The sequence below is a fragment of the Paramacrobiotus metropolitanus genome, unplaced genomic scaffold (assembly GCF_019649055.1).
Source record: "Paramacrobiotus metropolitanus isolate TYO unplaced genomic scaffold, Prichtersi_v1.0 Parri_scaffold0000063, whole genome shotgun sequence".
Lineage (NCBI taxonomy): Eukaryota > Metazoa > Tardigrada > Eutardigrada > Parachela > Macrobiotidae > Paramacrobiotus > Paramacrobiotus metropolitanus.
The window spans coordinates 392,494-419,621 of record NW_026570283.1 but is presented as its reverse complement, the minus strand read 5'-3'; the positions used below and the strand labels follow the sequence as shown (position 1 = coordinate 419,621).

Sequence of the window (27,128 nt, the reverse complement as noted above, 5' to 3'; positions counted from 1 at the left end):
AGATTCTTACGTCGGAAATCGGAACAGAACAGGATTACAGTTGTAAAATTATACAGGTTAGCTATGTGCTGTTGTTAGCCAGCAGAAACTGCTTCACTGATTACATGGCTTAATAATTTTTAGCACGAACACCCACCGTTAAGCAGGAAAGTAAGTACATATCTGCATGTGGCGAAATCGGTAAGCTATATCGAGATACTCGTATTATTTAGACTGGTCTGGTGTAAACCGCTGACAATTTTCTTAAACCTCTTACCATTAGGGTTAGAGAACCTGCGTTCATATTTCATTTTTACAGAATAACGTGTGCAAACAATAATATTATTATGTGCTCAGTATTGTACATGTACATCTACTCAAACGTAGGATTTATTGCGATATTGGCACTTCAGGTACAACAGAAAATCAAAGCTAATTATAAACCAAGGAATCGGCTATTCCCAGTGAAACTTCTCTCAGCGTGTGTTTTTACACTCAGGTTAAAGATGCAAAATCGACAAAAAGTGATTTTCTATCCAGAAATAAAATGCTAAAAGAAATATGAATTTCTATCAGACCGAAGTCACTGAACTATGCAACTGGATCGAGTACACCAAAACGCAAGTACTTTTAAGTACAGCAGTCATACTATTTACAAACATTCCGAGCAATGGCGTTCCGCTCACTCCGATCATCATTACTTCTTCTCGCTGACGAAACGACCCTGATCATCGCGTGGCATAGTCTCCGCGAAGTGCCTAAACCAGAACACAAAATACTGTACTCACAACACGATTCGAAGAAAGCAAAACCAGATAGTTGCTTTTTTAGTGCATACGCGGTGTCAGAGCCTGTATTTGAACTGAATTTTATCAATCGTATCTTTTATCTGTGAATCCTACTCATTATCAATCGTATCTTTTATCTGTGAATCCTACTCACTTTGCAGCGGCGCTCAGCTCTTCACGGGCCGTCTCACGATCGACCTGACCACCTTCTTCCTTGCCACGTGCCGAAGTCTTTCCGCCTTTGCCGGAACCTTTGCCACGCTCATCGTCATCATCATCGTCCATGTCGTCGTTTTCACGACTCTTTCCGCTGTGACCAGTGGAGCGGCTCTTTCCCTTGCCTTCTTCGTCCTTGCTGACGAACTTGCCTGAATCATCGCGTGGACGATCCTGAAACGGTCAAGCGATGCAAATTACGAAACACAAACGAAACAACTCCCAAAGAAGTTAATTTAAACATCGCAATCGCACCGGCCAAAGATAGAGAAATGGAAGAATTTAAACTAATACGCATATGTGAAACAGAATCGCCATTTCATTGCACTACGTTCTTCGCTATAACGCAGGTAACATCCATCTTATACATACGAACGTCCCTTTACACAGTTCGAACAACAGATAAACTTAGCTACACGTACCTGAGAATCGCTATCCTGACGATCGTCGCGATCGCGCTGTCCCGAGCGCTCCTGTCCGCCATGTCCAGATTTAGACTTTCCGTCATGCTGACCAGTCTGGCGTCCTGTGTTCTCCGCATCGTCCTTCTTCACGAAGTGGCCACTTTCGTCGCGTGGATGGTCCTAACAGAAACGACCGAATAATACCATCAATATCTTTCACAACACAGCTCGCTGGTTTCTCAACACTGTACGATTTGCACAAAAATAAAAAAATACAATTCTGAATTTCTAATATATGATGTTCTTCAATAACTGCCCACTCCAAGCGCATACGGCATTCAGTTCTGTACTCCAGGCAGTATAGCCATTACTGATGATTCTTTTTATTAAAGCATTGACTTGTAACGAACGGCTTTCATACGGTATACGATAACACCACAAGTAAAGTGAAGATACTGCGCAGTACATACCTCTGGATTGAAGTCGTGACGTCCATCATGGTGGCCGGATTTTCCTTGCGGAGATCCAGATCCAGACTTTCCGCCATGTTGGCCGCTGTTGCGTCCTTCGTTCTCTGCTTCGTCTTTCTTCACGAAATGGCCGCTTTCGTCACGCGGATGATCCTGTCAAAAAGAACCGAATCAGGACAATCAAAAATAGACGTATACATGTTACCAAGCACAGCAAATCTACGTCTTTGCTCCCAATCGTCACATGATGTGACCCAGATTCCGTTTTTCGCATTACCCGCAAAGTTTACGGTTTTAAAACTACTACTGCACACCGCACTGGCTTCAGCACAAAGCACGCGCGACAAAAGAACACTTTATCCAGCAAACTGCATTCGTTACCTCAGGATTGAAGTCACGACGTCCATCGTGCTGGCCAGACTTTTCGTGATGGGATCCCGACTTCTGACGACCAGAGTCTTCATCTCCACGATCGCGATCCTGATTAGCGCGCGTTGAGTGGCTTTCAGTCTTCGACATGGTGATACTTTAAATGTTACAACGTAGCTTATCGCAAACACTACTGTAATATATCGAAAGGTCACAGTCAGAATTGCTCACTTTCAATCACTAAACGAATGTATCGGTAATTCAGAAATCTTCGGAAATCTAGAGTGCAAACACAGTTTTGCAGGTTTAGTTGCGCTGGGGGCTTTTATAGCCGGAGGCCGGGGAATTATGACCGCTACGCGCGTGTAACGTACGTTTGGGCGGAGTTTCCATTGTGCACTGCCATGACGACTTACGGTCTGGAAAAACCGTTTGTCAGAAAAGCGTTCTAGTGCTCCGCTACGAAAGTACGTACGTACTCACACGACTACGCGTTGTTGTTGCGCATAGCTCTGGCCGCACGTGTCCGACGGAAAGTGGGAAAAAAGTTCAGAAGAGGCCGCCTGTCTGTCCGGTTTCTTCGGGTGGAAACATGGATTTTGCCGTGTGTCCAGCTCTACCGTACGTATGCGGACACAGTGAAGTTCTACAACAACAGTGCTCCGCTGTAATTAAGAGAGACAGCCTTGATCCAAATAAGGATAGGAAGTAGCAACTTTTAGTATTTAATTAATTTTGCCATATTTTGGGATAACTATTAAAGAATACCATTCAGTAAGAAAGTCAAAAGCGCACATTTTCATTTTTCCTAGCTATATTCAATTGATTTTGACCGGAAGATTACTTACAACAGTTACAAGTACGAGTACTGTAAATTGTACTAGTACTCGCACAGGTTTTTGGCCGAACAAGGCAATTTCTGCGACTGAACAATTAAGCAAGCATTGCCTGTTGCTTGCAAATCTTGATCAGGTTTTACGTAGGATTGAGATCACTATTTTTGGTAAAAGGGCGCGAACAAAGGAAACGCAGACGAAGCCCTCGGCAGATTCAGTTCCCAGATAGTTTACTTTTCCGACAGTTCTGAACTCTGAAGATAAAAACCTGTCATTTATTGAGTTTTTTCATCATAGTTTTTCGTTGTGCTTCTGCTCATTGCTCGTACTGCCGTATATGAGTTCTGAGAAAAAGGGTTCCGAAATACACAAGTACAGTACTTACTTAAATACAGCAGTACTGTACTAGTATACCGTATACCGTAGACGAAAGAACAAATAAATTAACAAATAAAATTATGCAGTTCCAGTACCTGAACCTTTTCTATCAGATAATTTTAGCACCCCGTTTTTTTTCGCGGACTTTACGCACCTATTTTTAGTTCTTTTTCCCAGAGGATAGACAACGAGTTTTGACAGTTTTTTTACAAAGATTTTTTGGTTAGGCATCCACATAAAAAGGTATAAGTACTAGTCAGTTCATCTAGGTATACTTCCACTAGACATATTGTAGACAATGGGCCGCGTTCACATCGTCTAACTACGAATGGTTTGAGCGTATCTCTTTGATACTGCTTAATAGCAGCTTCGAATGCTCAAAAGGCCGGGTAACTGACCTTAAGATCGCTTTCTTAGGTAGAGTTTGAGTAAACGAGGTCATTGTCAGAGAGTGGGTTATCTTCGGATGGGATATTTATTCCCAAACTGTCAGACCTTATTATTCCAAAGACGTTTCTACTGCAGAACTCACATAATTATTACAAGAGAAAACATATTCTCTTGTAATATGTGAATGTGGATTAATTAATCGAAAGGGGGTGCCTATAGATGACGGGGGTGAAAGGGGGTACCTAATAAACTGCCTATAGCCATTTCATATAAAATTATGTATTAATAAGGAGGTGAGGTAGTTTGACTTTTCGATCGTGCAGAAGTTTGTACTTTGTACAACGAATACGAGTACAACTTGGTCAGGGACTCAGGTCTCAGGCTTCCTAAAACGTTCCGCAATCGTGTTACACGTAAATTTCAAGCGTATTCATGGCATTTCATGCATTCGTATAATTAGAGGCTTTCGGCAAACGCTCCGCTTCATTATAATTAATTAAAATTTCATGACCACGGTAGCCGGCAGCATTCCGATAATCCGCTGGTCGAATGTGATGGCAATTATTAATAATAATTTCTGCATATACTATGCTCGCCTCAGATGTTTAATAGCAGAAATCGAATACCTAGGTGTTGGAAGCAAATGTTTTTATGGTAATAGCACCTTATTAATAGTTATTAACTTTTACTTAATTTCTCCTTACCAGTGTTACAAAATCAGGCAATGTGACTAATTTTGTTGCACATGCTGTTGTAGGCATACATGATTGTACATGTATCATGATGTATGATACTGGCACTGCTACCGTTGGACAGCAGCTACAATAAGGCAATTAACTTTGAAAACGTAAAATATATTTGGTTTGGACCGACCAAAGAATTACATATATTTATGGGCAAAGTCAAGACTTGCGAGATTGTTTTTTTCATTTTTGACTGTAGTTTGGGAATGCCCATATTAAATAAGCAAAAATCCAAAGAAATCGATTGGTCCTCGGGCGCAGATGCTGCATCCGGATTTCACGCCAAACTGTAGTAATTAAGACGCAGGAAGGTGCAATGACGAGGAAGCAGGAAGGTCACGACTGCAGTTGTGCTCACGCATACGCACGGCGCTGATCAAGCTCGCTGATGTTCTTCGCACACAACGATAATAGTCGCCGCCCGCCGGCTGCACACACCAGTCCGCGGAAAACAATTAACATTCGCGAAGGACTACAAAGTCACAGGTTTTGACTGCTCACCGGCAGCAGCATTAGATACAGTACTTGATCCAATTGGATTAAGTGGGCATAAACAGCGCTGCAACGATGCCCACATACGCCTGATTCATGATGACGTCTTTGTCGGCGGCTTGAACGAATATCTTCCCAATATATCTATCTATCTAACCTGCTACCCGCATTGTATATTCACCCTATAGTAATTAGGAAGCCGGGATAACGTTTCTGCCTTTCCTGGCTCTCTAGCAATTTCGAAATTGAAATCACACTTACACCGCAGTTGTCCTTCAGTTACGGCACAGCATACAATCAACTTTCCTAAACGCTGTTTGTTCCTGTTGCCAACAATATGTCCGTCTCCAACCATTCCGCGGTCTCCTCATCGCTTCCTAATACAACGTTTATTCTTCGGATAACGCCTGCTGTTACAGCCTGGTTTGCCGTGTATGCGCTGATCTGCGGCATCGGAATAATCTTGAACTGCTTTCTCCTGGCGGTCATCTTAACCCAGCGGAAACTCCAAACCGGCTCCGGTTGGTTAATCGCGCATAAGCAGATCCTCGATGTGGTGCTCTGCGCTATTGTTTTCCCCATCATGATCTCGCCCGTAATGAACTCATACATGAATATCGAAGGCACTAGTGTCAACTGCGTATGGGCTCAGTTTGTCCAGGGGACCTTAATGCAAGCCGGCTATTGGACGGCTTTCTTCTTGGGCGTCAACCGGCTCTTCGCGCTACTATTCCCGCACAAGTACTCCGTAATCGCCTCAAAAGCCTCGTTAGTATCGTGTATTGTCGTCTCATGGTTTACCGCGCTGTTCTGCAATATTCCAGGCTTCTTCCAAGTCGGAATGCGGTTTGGCTTCACGGTGACCTCCTGTGGCATCGTGCGTATCACCAGCAAAGTGTTTATCTTGATGGTTGTATTCGGGCAGTATATCCCGGTGGTGATGTTAGGCGTGATGTATGTGGCAATATTTGGGGTTATTCGGATGAAGATGAGCACGCAAGTGGGTGAAACGTCGCAGCGGGAGGATGTGGTAGTGACAGTGGCACGGAGGACGAGTGGTCATTGCCAAATTGTTATTTGCATCGTACGTCTGGAATACGGTATGCAGTCAGTTGCCCCTCGTGGTGCTGCAGTTGGTGCCGTATAGTTACAACAATCGAGTGATTCTGTCGCTGTGGCTGCGTACGATTAATACGTTGGAATATGCGGCAAATCCGGTACATATATTTTAATTTCACTGTGTCCTGCTGCAACAGCAGCAGTTAATGGAGTATTTGCTAAAAGTGAATGAATAAATGTGATGTCACCATGTAAAGTTGTGAACCACTTTTAAAAGATATGAATCTTTTCGCTGCCCTATAGTCACATCGAATTCCGTGGTTTGTTTAGATGTTTTTTCTCTTGCTGAGTGATGAATATCAACAAGGAAGCAAGCAGCTCTTGGGTGCCATTTCTCGGTCTGTATGCCTAAGGATCAGTGGCTGTTTGTTGTCCCTGCACAACCGCATCGCAGTGAACGGACGGCTAACCTACACGGCTGGAGTGACCCGAGAGCTAATCGACTTTGCCGCATGGCGTGTCCAACCGACAACGGTATCTATTCAAGTCGGACAGAATCCTAAATTAGAACACTGATATGTTCTTGGTTCGGCAACCATTTATCTGACCTGCGTATATAAGCGCATAATACAGTTTGACCCGAAATAAGTTAGACGAACAAAAGCGTCACAGAGCGTTCTTCGCGTGACGCACAGTTGCCTAAGGCATTGTACTGTAATTACGGATCGGACCGGAAACGAAGTATCACATCAGACATTGTAGTCTGTAGGTGCTGGTTGAAGCAAAAACCTAACTGCGTACAATTGTACGAGCGATCCTGTCTGCCAACTAATTTTCGCTGTTAAACTGTAGTACGTGGTTAATTCATCATCCTTCCAAAAACTGATGATTTTTACCCTTTAAGATAGTAGTACTAGTGATACCGGTGAGTTCACCACTATACTGGAGGTTTGCCTAGTGTTGCCTAGACGGTCCGCACTTCACATGGGAAGAGTGTGGATATTCTTCACAGTGTCCTGGAAATGTACACATTGCGCAACAACGCCGGTGGACACGAATCTTTAATGCGCCGTAAGTTACGGCCCGTAACCAAATCAGTTGTACAGAAACACTTTCGCGCGCGATACTTACTATATGCACAATGTTCAGATAATACAAAATAAAGCCCCAATCACGCTAATGCACATATTGGTGGAGAAAATGAGCTGATTTTCGGTTAGACGGTAAAACATGATTGTGAGAGCAACACGAAAGCAGCATTCCTTGCCATACTTCTGCATTAACTGTATAGAGTTTTTCTCTGGTTTCTGTTGTCGCGCACACACACCCAGCCGGTTAACTACTACGTAAATAAAGAATGCAAAATTGTGATAGTTCTGGAGAAGTATTTAAGATGTTAAACACTTTCTCCTTCAAGATGATGTCAGTGCAGTTTTACAAAAATTACTAGGTTCACCCGTATGTATGCCACACCTTTGCCGCTAGTACGGTAGCGATCTGTCAGTTAGACCATATTCGCTCCAGTTTTAACGGTGTTCTGTTTCCGCCTTCTGATGAGAATCAAAGAGAGGTAGTGAGCCGGAATGATGTGCCAACAGCAAGCAAGCGTATTTAGTTATTAACTGCTATGCAGTAAATGGATTACATAAGATAATACGTATAATGGCACCGGTGATACGTTAAAACGGTAAGTCCTTGCCTTGCTACTCTACACTAGTTATTAATTCTGTTCCTTTCTTCTTGCATACAAGTATCAAAAGCACGGGATGGTGTGTTTGAATTGAAAATTATGCCACCTTGCTGCATTATGTTTTCGTTTCCAAAATCTTCTTCTCGTCGTTCACCGATCGAACACTCCTGTATGGAATGCATAAAAGCGTATATGCCATTCCAAAGAATTGCGTAAATATGGTAGGATACTCGTAATATTATCTGCCAGTTTCGACGTCACGTATTCGATGTCACATAGGTTTCGATGTTTCGTTTCGATCAAGCGCAAATAAAACCTGTGAAAAAATGATTTTGTATCTCCAGACTCCAGGCAGAGCCGCTGCGCTCGGTGATACGTCCAAGTTATAATCAATACAAGATAAGAAATTCCGCATCACTTGCGAATATACAGATGTTGGTTGACATTCGGGAAGGCGCCAAATGCACTGACCGAATTCGCTTCGGCTACTATCACCGGCGGCATCTACAGAAAGGAATTGCCTCACAAGCCACTGAAAGCGTTTACCAGAAACCGTGCGCTATTACTTACTAGTTACTACTGTAATCCCTAGAGCAGTTATGATAATTGCCTCGTGTTAACAGCAAGGATACGCCGATATGCCCGATGAACGGATATCTGCCTACATTCTGAGCGTATTCCTGAGCCGTGACGTTTGGTCTTTATAGCTAATTTTTAGAAACAGGATAGTCATTGAATCTGTTAACCGAACCGACGCGCCAGTGATCCCGTCTATCGTTTAGCATTTTGAGTAACCATCTCGAAAACCGCTGAATACTTATATGGCACCATTTCGCTTCGTGGTGACAGTCAACAGTAGCTGCACCGCACAGTCAAAGTCTCCGCCGCAGTTTGCTTCGGTTCCAAATTCCAGTCATGATTACCTTTAACAAATTTGTTGTCAACGTATCATTTCCTAATACAACTCTTACGTTTCGCATAACGCCTGGTGATACAACATGGTTTGCCGTGTATGCGCTGATCTGCGGCATCGGAATCGTCCTGAATTGCGTACTCTTGGCGGTTATCCTGACACAATGAAAACTCCAAACCAGCTCCGGTTGGTTAATCGCGCATAAGCAGATCCTAGACGTTGTACTCTGCGCATTTGTTTTTCCCATTATGATTTCGCCGGTAATTAACATGTACATAAATATCAGTGGAATGACTGTCAACTGCGAGTGGGCTCAGTTTGTCCAGTTGACCTTAATGCAGGTCGGCTATTGGACAGCTTTCTTCTTGGGCGTCAACCGGTTCTTTGCACTAGTATTCCCACATAAATACTCAGTCATCGCCTCAAAAGCCTCGTTGGTGACGTGCATTTTCATATCGTGGTGTATCGTGCTTTTCTGCAACATTCCGAATCTTTACCAATTCGGACTGCGGTTTGGCTTTACGGTGACCTCTTGTGGGATCGTGGCAGCGACGAACAGGGTATACATTTTGATGGCAGTGTTCGGTCAGTACATTCCGGTGGTGCTTTTGGGGATAATGTATCTGGCAATATTTGGAATTGTACGGATCAAGAAAAGCACGCGCGTGGGCGATGCGGCACAGCGTGGGGAAGTCACGCGGAGACGCGTGGCTATTGCCAAACTGTTGTTTGCGTCGTATGTGTGGAATACGGTGTGCAGCCAAATGAGTCAATTACCGATTTCGACCATGCAGATGGTACCGTATAGAGTCGAGTGCTTCTCTCATTATGGATGCGGACGATTCATGTCTTGGAATACACAGCAAATCCGGTACATGGAAGGTTGCTTGTCTCTAATACATATACGTACAACATAATTATACGTACAATACAATATATCCATCGGGCCCCTTTGGATATGGTCTCGCAACGCTGCCGCTGTTCGACGGTCTAGACTGGGATCTGTTTTTGGGCTACCTCGACGATGTCACTCTTGCTGGTACGGTTTCGAAAGTAATTGCCGCTATACAACGCATTGAAGAAAGGGGAATTGCGATGGGGCTGGAGCTGAATTTTAGCAAGTGTGAGTTTTATGTCCTAAACCCATCAGCGAAAGCGGGTAAACAACTACTGGAACTATGGCCCGACATGGTACGGTTAAGTGATGATAACTTTTCTCTACTCGGCGCGGCTCTTAAGCCGGCCGGCTGCGAGAAATTTCTAACTGAAAAGAAAGAACAGCTGAGCAAGTTTGTACAGCGACTCTCGAAACTGCCATCCCACTACAGCCTTTTTCTGCTAAAAAACTGTCTCAGTATACCGAAAGTTTTATTCGGCTTACGGACTTCCCGATGCTACGAATTCCCGGCACTACTCCGAGATTACGATGAATTGCTACGTAAGGGCGTGCAGCAGTTATCTAATGTGAGCATATCCGAAGCTCAGTGGATGCAGATGGCATTACCGGTTCGGCGTGGTGGACTGGGAACGCGACGCATTGAGTCACTAGCTGTGTGTGCCTTTCTGGCATCGGTGTACTCTGTGCAGTCTCTTGTTTCTAGGTTTTACACGCCGGCTGGCGAGTGTCTGACGCAATCGGCTTTAGAGTGCTGGCTAACGAACACCAAATGTATGCTGCCAGAAGAATGCGAACGAAGGTGTCAGTATGTTTGGGACACGCCGATGATTGACCGAGATGTGTCGACGCTAATGTTGTCAACGGTCGGCGATGAGCGTAGGAGAGCAGTGCTATTAGCAGCGTTCAGTAGAGATTCAGGAGCATGGTTAAACGCGCTGCCGGCGCCATGTCTTGGGACATTTTTACGAGATGAAGAAGTAAGAACTGGAGTGGCCTTGCGTTTTGGCTTACCAGCAGTTATTGCACATAACTGCGTCGCCTGTGGAAAAGCTGTAGAAATAAACGGCCATCATGGACTCTCCTGCAATAAATCAACAAAAGGACGCTGGGCGCGACACAGAGAAATGAACAGCATCGCTAAAAGTTGCTGCGAAAGTTCAGGTTTTCCGTGTCAGTTGGAACCTGTGGGCTTATCAAACGACGGGACAAGACCTGATGGTATGACGCTGATTCCTGTCCGGCAAGGAATGCCAATAGTGTGGGATGCGACAAGTTGGTGCACTGTGGCCGATTCTCATGTCCACGGGAGCTCGAAGAAGGCTGGCAGTGTGGCCCACCTAGCAGAAAGCGCGAAGCGACGGAAGTACGCAAGTTTAGAAAACCGATACTCCTTCTATCCTTTAGTGGTTGAAACGTTTGGCGTTTTCGGTCCAGCTTTAAGCGAATTGTTGCACTTTATGGGCCGAAAAATTCGTGACCTGACTGGAGAAGCGCGTTCTACTGCTTTTCTTAACCCAGGAAAACCGGGTACTAGAAGGGATGGGAGTACAGTTTTGAAACTTGGCAGTCTGGGACAGAAAAATTCAATTAAGAGAAAAATATTTTTTTCAAAATTTTAGCGACCATAGGTCAAGCAGGAGATGACCATGTCGGAATGACACGCATGGTAAGCATGTTGCACCGACATGTTATCCATCGCCGTTTATAACAGCTGATAGAAAATTCGTACAGAATGTGCCAATAGCTCAAACGATAGATCTCGACGAGTACTTCAACAAGGACTCACCGTGATGGTCATCAAGCTGACCAGTGGTCAAGGAAAATTTAAAAAAGGAAAAACCACTCATATGCAGTGCATAAGTGCTGCTTCGATAATTAGCAACAGTTGGTCACTTCCGCTCTACGTTTTGGACAGTTGGTCATCGGCTTTATTGTGGACCACAATTCAAGTGACATACATAGTTGAAGTAAAACTATATCCGGTTGCGCAACTGAATGGGATAGCTGAGATAAAGAGTAAAAAACTTGGCTAACGTGGTTACCATCGCTATGGACCGGTGGTCAATCCTTCCAAGTGTCATACAAATGACCAGTTGCTACAAAATTTGGAAGCATCCACATAAGATTCAGCAAAGTTGTTAAAAAAAGCCTATTACTTACTGTACAGGCGAACGACTTATTTTTTAGACATTAATTGTCCAAAATCTGTGAGGGAGTGCATGTACTTTGCATTGTCTCAGGCGACACCTTTGCTGAATAGTCTCTAGACGTTGTCAAAACTCAGCAACGCATTGTAAAATGCTCCTTTCTGATATAGTCACCGTTTTGCGCAGATCAGTGCTAAAGGTTACCAGTGCCCATGAACCGGAAGGTTGGAATGTGTGTTTATTGCAAGCGCAGAAGTTTAATTACCAAAGTATCAGTTCGAAATTAGCACTTTTACAGGTTTATCTACTCGTTACTCTAGTTGAACTCATGTGAAACTTGAAAAGAACAAATCATAAGAACGGGAAAATTTATTAGCCAGGTTGCCGAATACCTTCTGCATATGGTAATAATAACTTTCAAAGCACATTCACATGCATCGGGCCATCTTCTGCGCATCAGGGTGACTATAGTGCCATTGTGAGGTGCTATTATAAAATTTGTTTACATTTAATTCACAACGATCTTAGAAGCGTTCAGTCAAAAATTATATTTTCCGTATTTCCGGTCATTATTGACCAGTGGTCAGTCTGCTGACCACTGTACTCAGGCCACTATTTAAAGGTTTTATGAGCTTTTGACTGCTTGTGCTACCGTGTACGATTTTTCAGTCAATTGATATGGATTTTAAAAGATTATTAATAAGTAAGTACCATGCCCAACCGTGTCAAATTCGACATGGTATTTTCAGTTGACCAGAAATGACCAGCGGGTGTTTATTTCTCTGAACATTGTTTGGCTCTTCCACAAAGCTTGACAATAACTACCTTTCTAATTTTTGTGGTAATTATCTGATCTGGAGGTAAGTGTAGAGACAAGCAGGACCTCCGGGAGCCCGGTTTGGTCATTTTTGACCATGTTTGGTCACTTTCCAGACCTCACGGACATGGTGGAGCTAACAACTTCATAGTTCAAACTGTAGTCTACCATCTCTTCTTTGAAACAAAACCATTTAAAGCAACCTATGACCACAACAACGAACTCTACAGAAGAAGTCCTCCAACATGTCGGTCTAACACGCATGGTGTGGAACGGGTTAAACAACGTTTCAGTTTGGCTGTTATTAAGGGAAACGCTACGGCTGTGTTAAGTACGCTACCATTTAACCCACGGGTGGATAGAGATTTTTGTTGTTTTTTCAATGTTTAAAATTTTAACAGTAACGTAGTGTGCCTGCGCTTGCACTTCTTGTTACTTTGACGGCTATTGCCTATTAAAGTATCCATACAATATATACTCTGTGCACATCATAATATATACATACAACAGCCATTCGTTTGGAATAATGCTGTGACATATTTCTGAATTTTAAATTTTTGAATTCTGGTTAAACATTGTCGTGTATTTCGAGGCTTTATTGTATTCTTAGGCCTTGGCTCAAATTCGAACCGTATCTCGCTACGGTACGGTGGCTCCACCGCACGAGGTGGCTTGGACAACGGAGCCTGTAGGCGTGGCCACTGCAAACAGCTACTTCGTGCGGTGGAGCTACCGTACCGTAGCGAGATACGGTTCGAATTTGAGCCAAGGCCTTAGATGTTTTTCCTCCTGCTCAGTGATGACTATCGGCAAGGCAGCAAACAATTCCTGAACGGTATCTCGCTACTAATGCGCAGTACGATCGGTAACTGCTTATTGTTTCTACACAATCGCATGGCTTTGGATTCGCTGACAGTCGACCATAAACGGGGGAGCAAGAATGCGAACAATACTGCATGGCGCGTCCAACCTACAATGGCGTCAACCTACACTGCAGACGGCGCTAGTCAGCATCACTGAAGCCGTTCTGTAACGAATTACCGATTATCCTATGTTAATCAGTATGGCTGACGCTAATGGACATTTGATTACAAAACACTATTGTCACTACTGCCCACTACAAAAAAGGCTAATGGCGCCACATCTTAAACGTTTGACTCTTTGACATCACATCCGGAAAGTACAACAGCGTTCAGTTTATTGCGGAATTTTTGCCATAACCTTTGGTTTCTTGAATGGTAGATTGCAGAGACGCTGTCCGAAAACGATCGAATGCCGGTGCAGCTGTTTTAAATAAATTAAGGAAGTTGCCTCATTAACCACTCTAAAACAGCGTTTTGGCGGGAGAACGCTAAAGGCTGAAGCCTTTAGGCACCTACTAAAATAACGTTTTATCAATCACTTAATATATAGTTCTCTGGCGCATTGTTTTGTGTGCAATCGGAAGTTAGTTTACCGTACGTAGTACAAATATAGGTATAGCGAACTAGCGCATATTGAGTGCCCTTAGCCAAATTGTATATTAGTGGATTGTACAGACTCTGTAGTGACTTTAGCGTTCTGTAGTGAACTGTCACTGACACACGACGGTCCATCAATTTCAGAAGAATATCATCAGTATTAACGTAAGCTCCAGTAGACACAGATGGCAGGCAGTTCTGTGAAGAGTTTGGTTTGGGAAATGTGCCTGTAGCCGGTATTAAACGTAATATGTTGTTTCCGGTTGTACATTTGAAGTTTGACTCACTAGAGATCTCCAGGATTACCCCAATATTACATAAGTGAGACGTCCTGTCGTCATTACTGCATTATTTTCGTCTGTGTGTCAATATCGATTCTGTCAAAAAAACAACACAAATAAGCCCAACGTTACAATAGCGCAACAACAACGGCAAGAGTATTTTTAGGAAGCTATCCAGGATTCTGGCGCTCTCACACTCAACGTAGGGACATACAAGTTTGTGTAACGATAAAAGTTTATGGTCGTTAATGCACCCAATAAGTTTTCCTGTTAAAAGTAGTCTCGTTTCGGCGCCAGACATTTAAGGTAAAAAATACAGTGCGTGCGGTGTTAACCACCGGAACAGGATACCCGGGAAATCACTTGTGAAAATGCTTTTGTAATTGTAATAAAACAGAATGGCTCGATTGCCGGATGTATCGCCCCGTTTTGGTACAGACAACGGCTGCTAAACCGCACTAATAATAACAATTGTTCGATCACAATTTTTTTCGGTTCCACCATGACTGCCTTGACTAATTCTACTGCCAACACGTCTCTTACTGTGTTGCTTTTTGGCTAACGCCTGTTATCATATCCTGGTTTGCGGTGTAAGCGTGATCTGCGACATCGGACTAATCTTGAACTGTTTTCTCTTGGAAATCATCTTTACCCTGCAAAATCTCCAAACACGTTCCGGTTGGTTAATCGCGCATAAACCACGATGTCTGCTCCGCGCTATTTTTTTCCCAATCATCGTTTTACCGGTAATCAATTTGTATAGTAAGATTTAAGTTATTAATTATGCCGTGTTTCATATTCGCAAAGGTGCATAAACGTTGCGACCTCCAGTGGCGCAGAAAGAAAACTCATTTTGCAGTTGCTACATACCGCGCGATTTTTTTTACGACGATTGCCATTTTGTTCTGTGCAGCTCTGGTGGTAAAGGTAATAAAGTAAATATGTCAAACTTGTGTCAAAAGCCAAAAGGCCACATTGTCATTATTCTGTGTACATACTTAGAAAATATTGACAACCGAACAAAGGGCATTTTTAGTAACTGTTGGACAGAATTTCAACTTCATGCAGCTGCACTCCCGTGCCGCACCATATAAGAAGGTTTAAAAACATGGAAACAATAAAACCATTCTGTTAGGGCTTTAGGGGAAATACAAATAGCTGAACGAAAATGGGACAGTCCTATTTTTTCTCAAACTTAATGACATTAACTCTTACATAGTATGGAGAACTTGCATTTGCGGTAGACTTGCAAGCTTACACCCTTTAGCAAATTCGGATAATTTTTATTTATCTTGTCCAAAGTGGCCAGGAAAGGTTGTGGTGTTTGTTTGTCACTTGTCAGTATATATCACAGTATCAGTACGTATTCCATCAGTTCCATCTGGCACAGAGGTGAACAAGCTTATGAACACGCCTCTGTAACTATGCTCTAAAATAGGACCGCAAAAGCGAGTGGTATCGGGATGTACAATACCAGATAGATCAGGAAACGGCACGGGAACGGGAAAGTACAGTTTGCCTGATTCAGCCCGCTGCTCTGTGCTTCTCTGTATACAGACATCATAATATTGTATCATTATTGCAACTGTGCCAGTTATGTCGGAAGAGAGTTTGTAGTTTGAGTATTTAGTTCATAGTTTATGGGCCAGAAACCGCTAGCTGCCGGATGCGTGCAGTATTCCCAAAGGAATCAGCCGAGAAATTTCTTTGTAACACAGCTCAATGAACTGTTTAAACCTTGTTGCTTACATAATTAACTAGAATAATGAATTTAATACCCATTAATTATGCAGGTACTTGTTTCCTTTCAAACCTTGACCTGATTTTCGATCCGGAAATTGAATAGCGTGAGGTGTATCTTTGACACAACAAGACTGGGTGCAGCACGGCCTTCCTAACACCCATGTACATTGACTGTGGAACCCGTCGTTATCAGAAGGAATCTTATTTTTATAGTGAAATGCATTTGTCGATATGTATTGTAATATGTAATACGAGTAAAATAATACTACAGTAATTCCGGTTTGTGGTGTATAGAGCCTATAGACTAATCTGCAATTAAAAATATTAAAAATCTGTAATGTGTCGACAAAAACAGGACTATTATTTGAAGGTCTTTAGCAAGATAATAATTAAGCCTTCACAGTGACCTCACAGCCGACAGGGTGGTTGAAATCCACTGACTAGTGACTGGGTCTCCTGTCATGCTCGAAGTAGCCAGTTGGTGTACATTCCCGCTCTCACAGCAGCCGTTTGATTACAAAAACATGAGACATGCCGATAACTCAGCTTGCCAAACGAAACTACACTACAGGAAAAAGTCAGAGTCAGTATCCCACATTAAATATATTTTTTTATCCTTTAGACATGCAAATAAACAAAAAGGATGCAGTAACCCTGTTTCTTCCCGCATGGTCTTCCGGCCAATACTGCCTGTGGTCCTGTGTCAAGGACTGCTGAGGCTTGGGTGAATAAGCGGCAGAAGCGAGGCCTTCTAAATTGATGCCCATTGATAAATCGATAAATTATGGGACTCTGTAAGATTATGAACACCTTTTTATGAACGCGAGGTAAACCAACGGGATAACCGTACCCAAACACGCTGGGCTCGGTGCAGAAGACTCTGGAAATGTCATCGCACGTTGCCGGTTGCATTTATCAGGAAAGAGTTGTATATAAACCGTAAACCAAATCTTTGAATTCGTCTGCATCTGTCAGAAACATGGCGTTTCTCAACAGTTCTGTATCCAATGTATCTTCACCAAACCCTGTGTTATTTCATATAACCCCAGGTGTTACCCTTTGGCTGACAGTTTATGCATTAATCTGTGCAATCGGAATAATCTTGAACAGTTTTCTCTTAGTGGTCATTATGACCCAACGACGACTCCAAACCGGTTCCGGTTGGTTGATCGCCCATAAGCAGATTCTGGACGTAGCACTGTGTGCTGTTGTTTTCCCCATCATGATCTCACCGGTAATCGACTTGTACAGGAATATCAACGGGCCAACGGTGAACTGTGTATGGTCACAGTTTGTCCAGTTGACGTTAATGCAAGTCGGCTATTGGACGGCATTCTTCCTGTCCGTTAACCGTTTTTTCGCACTTCTTTTCCCTCACAAATATCCTGTCATCGCTTCGAAAGGTTTATTGATCGGTAGCATTATTGTCTCCTGGCTCATTGTTCTATTGTGTGATATCCCGAACTTGTTTAGCGTTGGAATGCGATTCGGTTTGACGGTGACCTCATGTGGTATAACCACTGTAACGAATAAACTGATGTTCAATACCATGGTGACCTTTGGGCAATACATTCCGGTGGGAGTGTCCGGTATTATGTATGTTTCGATATTTTTATTTATTCGGATAAAAATGAGCACACATGTTGGCGATGTTGCGGCGCCGCGACGGAACATTATTACACGAAGAAGAGTAGTGGTCGCCAAATTGCTGTTTGTTTCGTACGTATGGAATACGGTGTGCAGCCAGGTGCCGGTCATTGTGATGCTTACGGTGCCGGCAGTTTACAACAGTCGATTACTGCTGTCGTTGTGGATGCGGACAGTCCATGCTGTAGAATATGCCGCCAATCCGGTATTTTGCATAAGATCTTTGTTGGTTAAAAAAATCTATTGCCGTTGTCGTAAAACGTCATGGTTCGCACATTCCTATTATAACCACACCATATCTTGTGCTATTTTAGTGTTCACGTACAGTATTTGGTAAACGAAGAAACCATCCCATAAAAGCCCGCGCTACCTCGTGCGTTCTAACGATAAGTTGTTTGTTGTTTCAGATATTTTTCCTCTTGCTGAGTGATGATTACCAGGAAGGCAGCAAACAATTCTTGAGCGCTTTTTCACGGTCAGTACGCACTGCAATTAGCAGTTGCTTATTATTCTTGCACAATCGCATTGTCGTGGATCCAGTATCCTCTAGAGACAAAGGAATGAGCTGGAACAATTTGACTAGTTTTGTTGGATGGCGCATTCGAGCCACAACGGCCACCATCCATGTTGAATATAAGGAGCCCTCCCGTTGCGCTGTATATATGCACTGACAAATTTCCGAAAACCAGCATGGTCTGTTCCATTATGTAAATAAGTAATTCGCTCTCTTTAAATTGTGGCGTATCCTTCTGTGTGCATGCGTCATGTTTTTCATATCATAACTGTTTCAGCACTACACATGCACATTTGTCGCTGTAAGCATTAATATTTAGAAAAGACACGTTTTTGTCGCAGTAACGATAAAGAATTCAAAATGAAGGATATGTAACCTTTTACAGGCATTACTATTAACTATCGCTGGTATATCCATTGAATAATGGCAAGGGCCCGTTCTTGGCAAGCAATAAAAGGGGATAATTGCCAGAAATAGTATATTGCCGTGTTAAGTGAAGCATTGCAACATTTTTATTAGCACTTGGTAAAGATATCACACCGGAATTACTTTGAATCCACCATTCATCTGCAGGATCTTCTAAAAAAGCAAGTGTTCCACGACGTATGACATGGTCACATAATTTGTGACTGTAACCTCTCTACAGTAATTGCTGTTGTCCGGTTCACCGGGAATTGCTATTTACAGCTCCCCGTTTTGCATTTTTGACAGGCAGCATACACTTGTAAGTGGAAATCAAATGTCGATACTGCGCGCAACACTAAAATCTATGCAACTAACAATTGTAAGTCCTGGCGGTTTCTGTACCAACGTAGTTGTGCTGCAGATCTGGAAAAAAACATGGCGAAAATAAACAGAAAACGCATATCCAAAAACGAAACGAATGGCCACCAAGACGGGCAGTGCCAAGAACAGTAGAATACTAGGCTAGCACAACCCTACAATTTAAAATGAAGCCTAAAGTTTGAAGTTCTTACTGGAAAAAGTGCCCTCATTTGCAGTGCCACATATGCCCGTACGAAGCACCTGGTATCCAGACTATTCACTGCACGAAGTGGCTTTACGAGCTTTCAAGAATCGCGATACCGTTTAAATCGTGTCATACCGTATTTCCATTTTGCAGTCAAGTGTATGTACTCTACACAACCTATATATGCATCCTTTTTAATGCAACCAACAATTCGGTTAAAGTGGATAAAGTTTTTATGCAAGCACAAATAGGCTGTTTGCGTATAAATCGGCGGCTCTGTCCAGTCTGTTGCCCGAAATATAAAATCCGACAAGCTCCACGCTGCACAACGCCAATGTGCTTGTCATCTTATTATTTGCATAGTTAAATGGAACATTTACGAAGCTTCTCATTAAAGGACTTAGTGTTGCAGGGCGTCATAAAAATAAAAAAATTCAACTGCTCCTGTACGTCAGAAAATGAAGTTCCCTGTTCTTAATTTTAATGCAGACAGCTTTTGTTGCCAGCACGGTAACCATGATTGCTCTTTGATTTACTTTAATTGTTTAAGATTATTGCCTAAAATTGTCTGAAATAAAAATTTTGTTGCGTTCCGCCCATAAAAAGCTGGCCAGATAAACCATTCGTTCTCGTGCCACCGGCATCCCGTTGTACGGAACCGCGCTTCCAACGGAATAATCACCGGCGTTGCGGAAAACGATTAAATCGCCAATCAACAGTTCAGGCAGATCGCATTTCGCTACAATCATATCGAGTCCGGAGGTTGCCGGTCCCCAGATTTCACTTCGCAAGTTTGGCCCTGTCTTCTCTTCGATCAGTTCCGGTGCAACGCGTGGGCGGCTGAGAAACTTGAAGCTCCCAAAAACACCATCATTTATGTAATACATTATCAAAGGTTCTCCATATTTTTCCCTCGTTCGTTTACCAATAACCGTGGTGCAAAGTGTGTACGCGGAACTGGCAAAATAGCACCCAGGTTCGCTAACAATTTGTAAATTATGGAACTGATTTGGAGGAAAGTGCAAAGCAAGCACTGCGTTGACCTTTAATGCCAGAGAATCGAAAGCAGTGAAGTCAGCCGACCCCGAAAATCCCCCACCAATATCCAAAAGATTGAGGTTCAAGCCCAGATTTTTAGCATAGTCAAACAATGTGCGAGTGTTAGATATAGCTTTTTCAAACGTTGTTGCCGACATCTGACCCGAACCGGCATGGAAACTGATCCCACACAGGTTTAACTGCAGGTGCCGCGCAAGGAGAATTAGCTCTTGAGAATCCTCCAGGCTGGCTCCAAATTTCTGTTATTTTATCAGGTGAGTCACGGGTTTGCTTGTAAACAATCGATTAAAGGGAATTGCAACTTGACAACAAACGTACCTCGCTAAGCTGAAAATGAGCTCCCGTATCGTCAGTAACAATTCGTAAAACGCATTTAGCCTTCGGAAATTTTCTTTTATTTTGTACAGTTCTGCTTCATTGTCAAAGGTCATCAGCCCAACGCTTCTTTGCCTAGCGTACGCGATATATGATTGCTGTTTGCAAGGATTAGCGTAAATGATACGCTCAGGATGCACTCCCATATTCAGCACTGTCTGAATTTCATGGGGACTAGCGCAGTCAAAGCCAGTACCAAGGTCTGCTAACAAGCGTAATAGGACCAAATCGGGGTTGCATTTGACAGCGTAGAACGGCATGATGCGCGGAAATGTTTGAATCCAGTGAAAATATTTTCGGGATACGTCGTCGAGGTTAACAACAAAGAAGGGGACGTCAGTATAGTTCTAAGAAAAGGATAAATTTCGAACTGGTGCTCGCAAGTCACTATTAAGCAGTAGAAGCTTCACCTGAGTACAGCTGATAGTTTTCGTCGCACCAGATATGTCAATCTCAGTCTGGACAATTAAAGACCTCTCCGTCATTCCAGGATCCATAGGATGAATAAAATAATTTTCCTGTAAATGGAATTATCTCAGCTTTAAAATTAAAACCAACTACATATCTAGATATGTATTAGTGGTATATGTAGTTTTGTTACTGTTTTGACTAAAAAATGCTTCGTTTTTTGTCATAAAAATGTTGAGAATGCCGACGCGGCTTAGTTGGATCGTCTCCGTCGTACTGTGAGATTGTACTTCCAAACTTTGGTAAAAGAAAAAATACTTGTAGTAATAAAACCGTAAACTTAAAACCGTAAAAATCGTAAAAATAACCGTAAACTTTTTTGGTCTAACATCAGGTAACCGTAAAATTTAGTGCTATGTGCCAACTTTTATACCTTACACATAAAAAGGCAGCGCAGGGAATACACAAGCGCCACATGAACCAAGAGTGGGAGCAGACGTACCGACGCTCGATCAACTAATCGCTCGATATCCTGAGATGTAGGTGGGCATTTCGCCATTTGTTGACAGTGAAATGTGGCATTGGGGACCACGTAAACAGACTGTGTTAATGGCATTCCATTAAATGTCGATGCACAGGTCAGGCTATCGATGCCCATGCCGGGAAAAACCAACCGTTCCCCGATTTGCATTTCCGGTAGATAGCATTCAGTTGTAACCACATCTAAAGCCGCACACGTTGGACCCCAAATAGACGATTTAATGTGGTCAGAAGCGTCTTCCTTGTTGTTGGCAAAACGAGCAATTTGTGCTTGAGGTCGATGTATTTTCAAGCTGCCCAGGCGACCCGCGTTGATGTAATACATTATCGATATATTAAGACCATGGTTGGTGACCTTTCGCTTGGCTATCACTGTTGAACAGAGCGTGATTGCTGACCGTACGTAGCAGCCAGCGCACTCGGCAATAATTTTTACTTGCGGTTGTGCATCAGCTGGAAAGTACGCTTCAACGAGGGACTCAACGGACGCAAGGGAATCATCCTGGTCTAAGAAGTTACCCTCAATGGTGATTAAATCCATGCTGATCTGGAACGTTTCCTGTGCGTAATCAAACAGCTGCCGCACTTCTTGCACAACATTCCCGAACACATTACGTGTGCTTGATTCCGTTCCTTCAAGGTGTACGCAGATTCCTTTTAAATTTAAGCCAAGGTTCTTGGATATGCTGATCAACAGACGGGCCGAAACTGCATTCGCTCCATATTTCTTGTAACAGAAAAACGGTGGGCTAAGACGTAGCAGCTAAGTCAGCAGCACGAAATAATTATACCCACAGTTATCTATGTCATTGTTCTTACTTCGTTCGCTGAGAGGTTTGCACGATTTTGGCCACCAGCAACGATTCGCAAAATACAGGCAGCGTTTGGATGACCTTGTTTGATCTTGTGCAGTTCTTCTTCGTTATCAAATATCAAGAGACCGATGTCGTTTTCTTGTGCCCATTTGATGAAGGATCGATGTTTGCAGGGATTACTGTAGACGATCCGCGACGGTGCGACGCCCATATTGAATGCAGACTGGATTTCCCTTGGACTGCCGCAGTAGAAACCCACGTCCAATTGCGCCATCACCCGCAGCACAATAGGATCGGGATTATACTTAACGCCATAATATGGCCTTACACGGGACATCAGGTTTGACCATTTGGCATGCTTTGCGTAAATTTCGGTCAAACGCACGATATAAAAAGAATCTTCGTTTTCGCCCTACAAATCAGGGTATCAACTGCAACAAATATTCAAAAAGTGCAAATCAAGATGTCTTTTGCTGCACAGATATAAAAGCAGATATCTGCTAATCCGTACCAAGTAAACAAATTACATTTGGCCAAAGCCGGGTTATTTGTGCATACCGTTTGTACCACTATTTTTTGCACTACATACGTATTGGTGTAAAACGGTTATTGCATGCATAGAGTACGTGCTCGGAAATTCGTTTTAGAGCACCAGAATGTTATGAATATCATGGTAATTTCTTCAACAAGAAAATCATCATTAAATTTACAAAGCTTTACAAGAATTCGCTCAAATGTAAAACAGTAATGCCCACAGTTTAAGGGATTTGGCCCGGTACATAGCACCAAATTTGTATACATCCACGGCAACTTTCGCTATCGCGCGCTCCCCAACCCTTTTTTGCATTGCTTTACGATATTATGTAGCCGAAGGGTTCGTATACATAGGCGAAAAAACCGTTTGTGCGCGCAACATTCGGTTCGGGAATTATTAGCGAAATAAAGTTCCAAAAGTTTAAACGCGCGGAGGTGTACCAAAAGTCTCATTATGAGCCGATGCTCTTCGAATTTTGCACAAAAACGCACTTTGTTATTTTGTTAATTTTTAAAATTTTTGAAATTCATTTTAAAATTTGAAAAAAATGGTAGAAAGCTGGTTCGATACCAAAATGATCTTCATAGTAATGTGTGTTTTCGTGCAAAATTTGAAGAGCATCGGTTCATAATGAGACTTTTGGTACACATCCGCGCGTTTGAACTTTTGGAATTTTATTTCCTTAATTAATAACTCCCGAACCGGATGTTGCGCGCGCCAACGGATTTCACGCCACATATGTAAATTCTTTGGCCACAAAATGTCATAAAGCAATGCAAAAGGGTGTTTAGAATTGCGCGACAGCGAAAGTTCCCGTGTATGCACCCGAATTTGGTACTTTGTACCGGGCCAAATCCCTTAACTTGTACGTTAATTTTCAAAGCGGTTGCGCACCATTTCCACATTAATTTTGTGCAAGGTGGCCGCTCACGCACAGTACGAGTGCCCAGGGTGTGTCTGCTCCTGAATAAACTGACTAACCAAGGAATGACCAGAAGGTCTATATTACTGACAATGAGTAAGTTCACTACCAACGAAGGCATACGGTATTCTAAAACAATGTAAGAAGTACTGTACAAGATGTACCTGTGCGCGAAGAATGTTTTCCAGGAGGTTCTCACCAGCCGAAGTCTCGCTTTCATAAACAATATGAGATAGCATATCGCTCTGATTCAACACATCCATATTTGTCGTTTCTAAAATTAGTGCAACTTTTCTCTGGAGGATGATATATATATACGGATCTGCGGTTAATATTCTGTTTAGTCAAATGCCGAAAGTGTGGCGGATATATATAACGACTCACAGCAGTGTTTTACATCCATTTAGCACAATTTTTATACATTAATGTCCGCTAAGACGCAACTAACTTCCGCGATTCTACCGATAACGGGATACTGACACGAAATACCTTGTCTTCAGCTGATAACAGTTATCTGATGCGTTGTTTAACCAAAAACTTCAGCAGTTTCCATGAAGACAAGAAGACCCGTGTATGTTGCAGCGCCGGCATTATGCAGAAAGTTGCAGTCTGATGCGGAAACGGTATTTAGAAATTGGTCAAAATGGAAATTTATCAGACAGCTTCATAAGAAGAAAAGCATTTCTGAAAAACAATAATATGTTAAATGCGCCACACTATAAGCCGGTCACCAACAGTAAATGACTGTAGTACCACTGTATAATTATAGTATCACATGTTTCGAGTGCCATGTCTGCAGGTTCGACTTAGAAAGAACGAATGGTAAGGTCACAATAATGTCGCAAGTAGATCTTCGAATAAACAAACTCCAAATAAAATTAATAAAGACCTAAAATATGGATTTCCATTAATTTTGCTCTACTTCTTTTTCGATGTTCATTTTTTTTGTAGTGACAGCGTTTTGGTTGGCCATAAATTACATTAGGTAATCCACTAATTCGACATGTTAGCTTGATTTATCTTCTTCCGGTAGGAAGTCGTTTCCATTTTTCAATAAACGTATTCGTCGGGACGCATGCATGATGCATCCGTACGCTATTAAACCTTTTTACATCCCGCTACAATGTTACACGTTTTTTTCCCGTTAGCACTACACCCACACCGTAGATAAACCTAATTCTCAGAAATAATACTGTACTTCGTATTAAATGTGTTCCAATGCGGAAGTCTTCCTAGTACGGGCCCCTGTTAATTTTGCAATAACTACCGTATTTCACACGCGGAGATTTCTGTCATAAAAATTATGCTTTTGTGCTCGGTTTATAGTACCCATAATTTTATTTGGTTCCATTGTTTGTCGATAGTCTAGCCATACAAAAACATTGCTGTTTAATGATAAACAAGATACGATAGTCATAAAACAGTTCTGGTTGGGTTATTACGTTTGTCCGTTTTTTTTAATCAGCACTTGGCGTTCTTCCTGAAAAAACTCCCCATAAGACAGTACTGGATATTGTGGATTGTTGCACATAACATCACTGGCGCTTCCATGTGGAGAAAAGCTTTCAATAACGCTGTCACTGGCTAGATGGACAAAAAACGGCAGAGAGAGTCTCTCCGCATTAACAAACTTCACGCGATGGAGGGGAGCCTGTAACAAAGGTACCAACCATAAGATAACCAAGAAAAGGATCTAGAACCAAAACTTTCCTTGCTCCAACTGACCTTGTAATAGTTGTTAGTAATGCGTTGCAGAATAATCCACCATTCACCAGGTAGCAGTCGTCCGATGATGGGATGCTTTTGTATCCATCCGCAGTGTCAACCTGCAAATTGGCCACAACTACAAAAAAAGGAGTTTGTCATGTCCTTGCATTTTCACAGATTTTGAAGATCAAAGGCCTACATGGTTGATACAGGACGGTCAGCAGAGAAACATCTGCATGCGTTTCGAAACTGAGTTTCGTTCCATCGGCGGCCGTTTTGATGGCGCCGGGTGGGTATGGATCGATATACGGATAGCGGATAAGTCTCATCGACGACATGGTGCTCTCTGGTTGAAAGAATGGTTCGAAGAAATCCTGATCTTTGCCCAGAGCTAAGGCGATGCCACGAAGAAGAGCCTTTGACACATTGAACGCTTTCCAGTAATAGGTTTCGATGAACTCTCTGAAACCGGGATACTTTTCAGCGTCCGGCCATACATTGATCTCGTGAAGCGGAGTGTTGGCTTGAATAAGGGGATGATCGGCGCTGAATGTTGGATTTTGGATGTACTAAAAACGAAACACAAATTATCCATACAAACAAGAACAGCTAGATATTGTAACTCTTACAAAGGACTGTACGGTTTTCTTGTCCTTGACCGGCAGGTAGTAACCGGTGAGGATGTGATCTTTATGCTGCGGATCGTACGCCGCAATGGCCATCTCCCATCGCTCCTTATCTGTTATCTTCTTGTGGAAATGGTCGACAATGTTGAAGAATTCTCGCAGACAATCCACACCGTGACCTTTGGCAAAGAAGAACCCTGTGCCGCGGCATGCCGCGTCTATGTGCCGTGCTACTTCTAGCTTCGCCGCTGTGTTGTCGCCGTACAATGGTGACATGTCAATAGTTGGAATGCTGACCTCGGTGGTCAGCATTTTTGCGTTATAGATTTGCACTTCGAAAATTTTTGTACTGGTAGTTAACCAAAGCGATACAATTAGGTACAGTTGACAACTGCTAAACATTGTCCGCTATAAAGCGTTGCAGTTGTCATTTACAAGCGGTGCCTTGCATTTGAACATTGACATATGATGCGATACCATGATGCGATCGAAACGCGCCTTCCGGTTTCTGTTGTTGTTGCTCATTAATTAGAAGGTTCGATGTGATAAGCAGTAATTGTCCTTGTTTGCACGAAACAGCTTTCTCATCCATGCAAACAATTTGATAACAACACTCATTCATATAATTGCATCCTCAAATAATAATCAGTAGTGTCCGCCTTATTGCAGACAATGGCGGATAAACCCAAAACAGTTACTAGTAATTAATGCGTTGATAAAACGTTGGCCGATGTAAGGTAGGCCTGACGAAAGTCCATTCAGAAATACAGTCAAAGTTGATTCTATACGGCTACCTCACACAGTGGGTATTATTAATTTTAAGCATAGGCGGTGAGATGTACGTCCAATTTTTCTCCGTAGATGCAGTACAGTGAAGTTGTATGCACGTACATACAAAAACGAGGTTAGACTTTTTGGGACGATACTGTTTTGGAGC

The 27,128-nt window shown here is 42.7% G+C and overlaps 4 protein-coding genes across 5 annotated transcripts; 1 reads left to right on the top strand and 3 right to left on the bottom strand.

The window, feature by feature from the left end:
* Nucleotides 1-356: 356 nt before the first annotated feature.
* Nucleotides 357-2,535, bottom strand: LOC129593750 (uncharacterized protein DDB_G0283697-like). The gene is made up of 5 exons (XM_055490204.1): nucleotides 2,239-2,535; nucleotides 1,858-2,010; nucleotides 1,406-1,567; nucleotides 922-1,157; nucleotides 357-737 (listed from the first exon to the last, which is right to left on the bottom strand). Exons 1-5 carry the CDS (start codon nucleotides 2,374-2,376, stop codon nucleotides 677-679), a joined length of 750 nt encoding a protein of 249 aa, XP_055346179.1. The 5' UTR covers nucleotides 2,377-2,535; the 3' UTR covers nucleotides 357-676.
* Nucleotides 2,536-9,737: 7,202 nt separating this feature from the next.
* LOC129593691 (uncharacterized) lies at nucleotides 9,738-11,416 on the top strand. The gene is made up of 2 exons (XM_055490130.1): nucleotides 9,738-11,098; nucleotides 11,370-11,416. Exons 1-2 carry the CDS (start codon nucleotides 9,823-9,825, stop codon nucleotides 11,414-11,416), a joined length of 1,323 nt encoding a protein of 440 aa, XP_055346105.1. The 5' UTR covers nucleotides 9,738-9,822.
* Nucleotides 11,417-20,332: 8,916 nt separating this feature from the next.
* Nucleotides 20,333-24,220, bottom strand: LOC129593744 (uncharacterized). 2 transcript variants are annotated; one of them, XM_055490195.1, is made up of 6 exons: nucleotides 24,023-24,220; nucleotides 22,406-22,813; nucleotides 21,549-22,313; nucleotides 21,049-21,156; nucleotides 20,582-20,985; nucleotides 20,333-20,502 (listed from the first exon to the last, which is right to left on the bottom strand). In XM_055490195.1, the coding sequence occupies exons 1-6, from the start codon at nucleotides 24,119-24,121 to the stop codon at nucleotides 20,466-20,468; spliced, it is 1,821 nt and encodes a 606-aa protein (XP_055346170.1). In that variant the 5' UTR covers nucleotides 24,122-24,220; the 3' UTR covers nucleotides 20,333-20,465. The 2 variants fall into 2 exon arrangements, with proteins under 2 accessions (XP_055346170.1, XP_055346171.1); XM_055490196.1 differs by having other exon boundaries at nucleotides 22,406-22,832; nucleotides 24,023-24,094.
* A 1,122-nt stretch (nucleotides 24,221-25,342) lies between these two features.
* On the bottom strand, nucleotides 25,343-27,118 carry LOC129593743 (uncharacterized). The gene is made up of 4 exons (XM_055490194.1): nucleotides 26,195-27,118; nucleotides 25,765-26,134; nucleotides 25,584-25,701; nucleotides 25,343-25,509 (listed from the first exon to the last, which is right to left on the bottom strand). The coding sequence occupies exons 1-4, from the start codon at nucleotides 26,591-26,593 to the stop codon at nucleotides 25,491-25,493; spliced, it is 906 nt and encodes a 301-aa protein (XP_055346169.1). The 5' UTR covers nucleotides 26,594-27,118; the 3' UTR covers nucleotides 25,343-25,490.
* Between the last annotated feature and the right edge of the window lie 10 nt (nucleotides 27,119-27,128).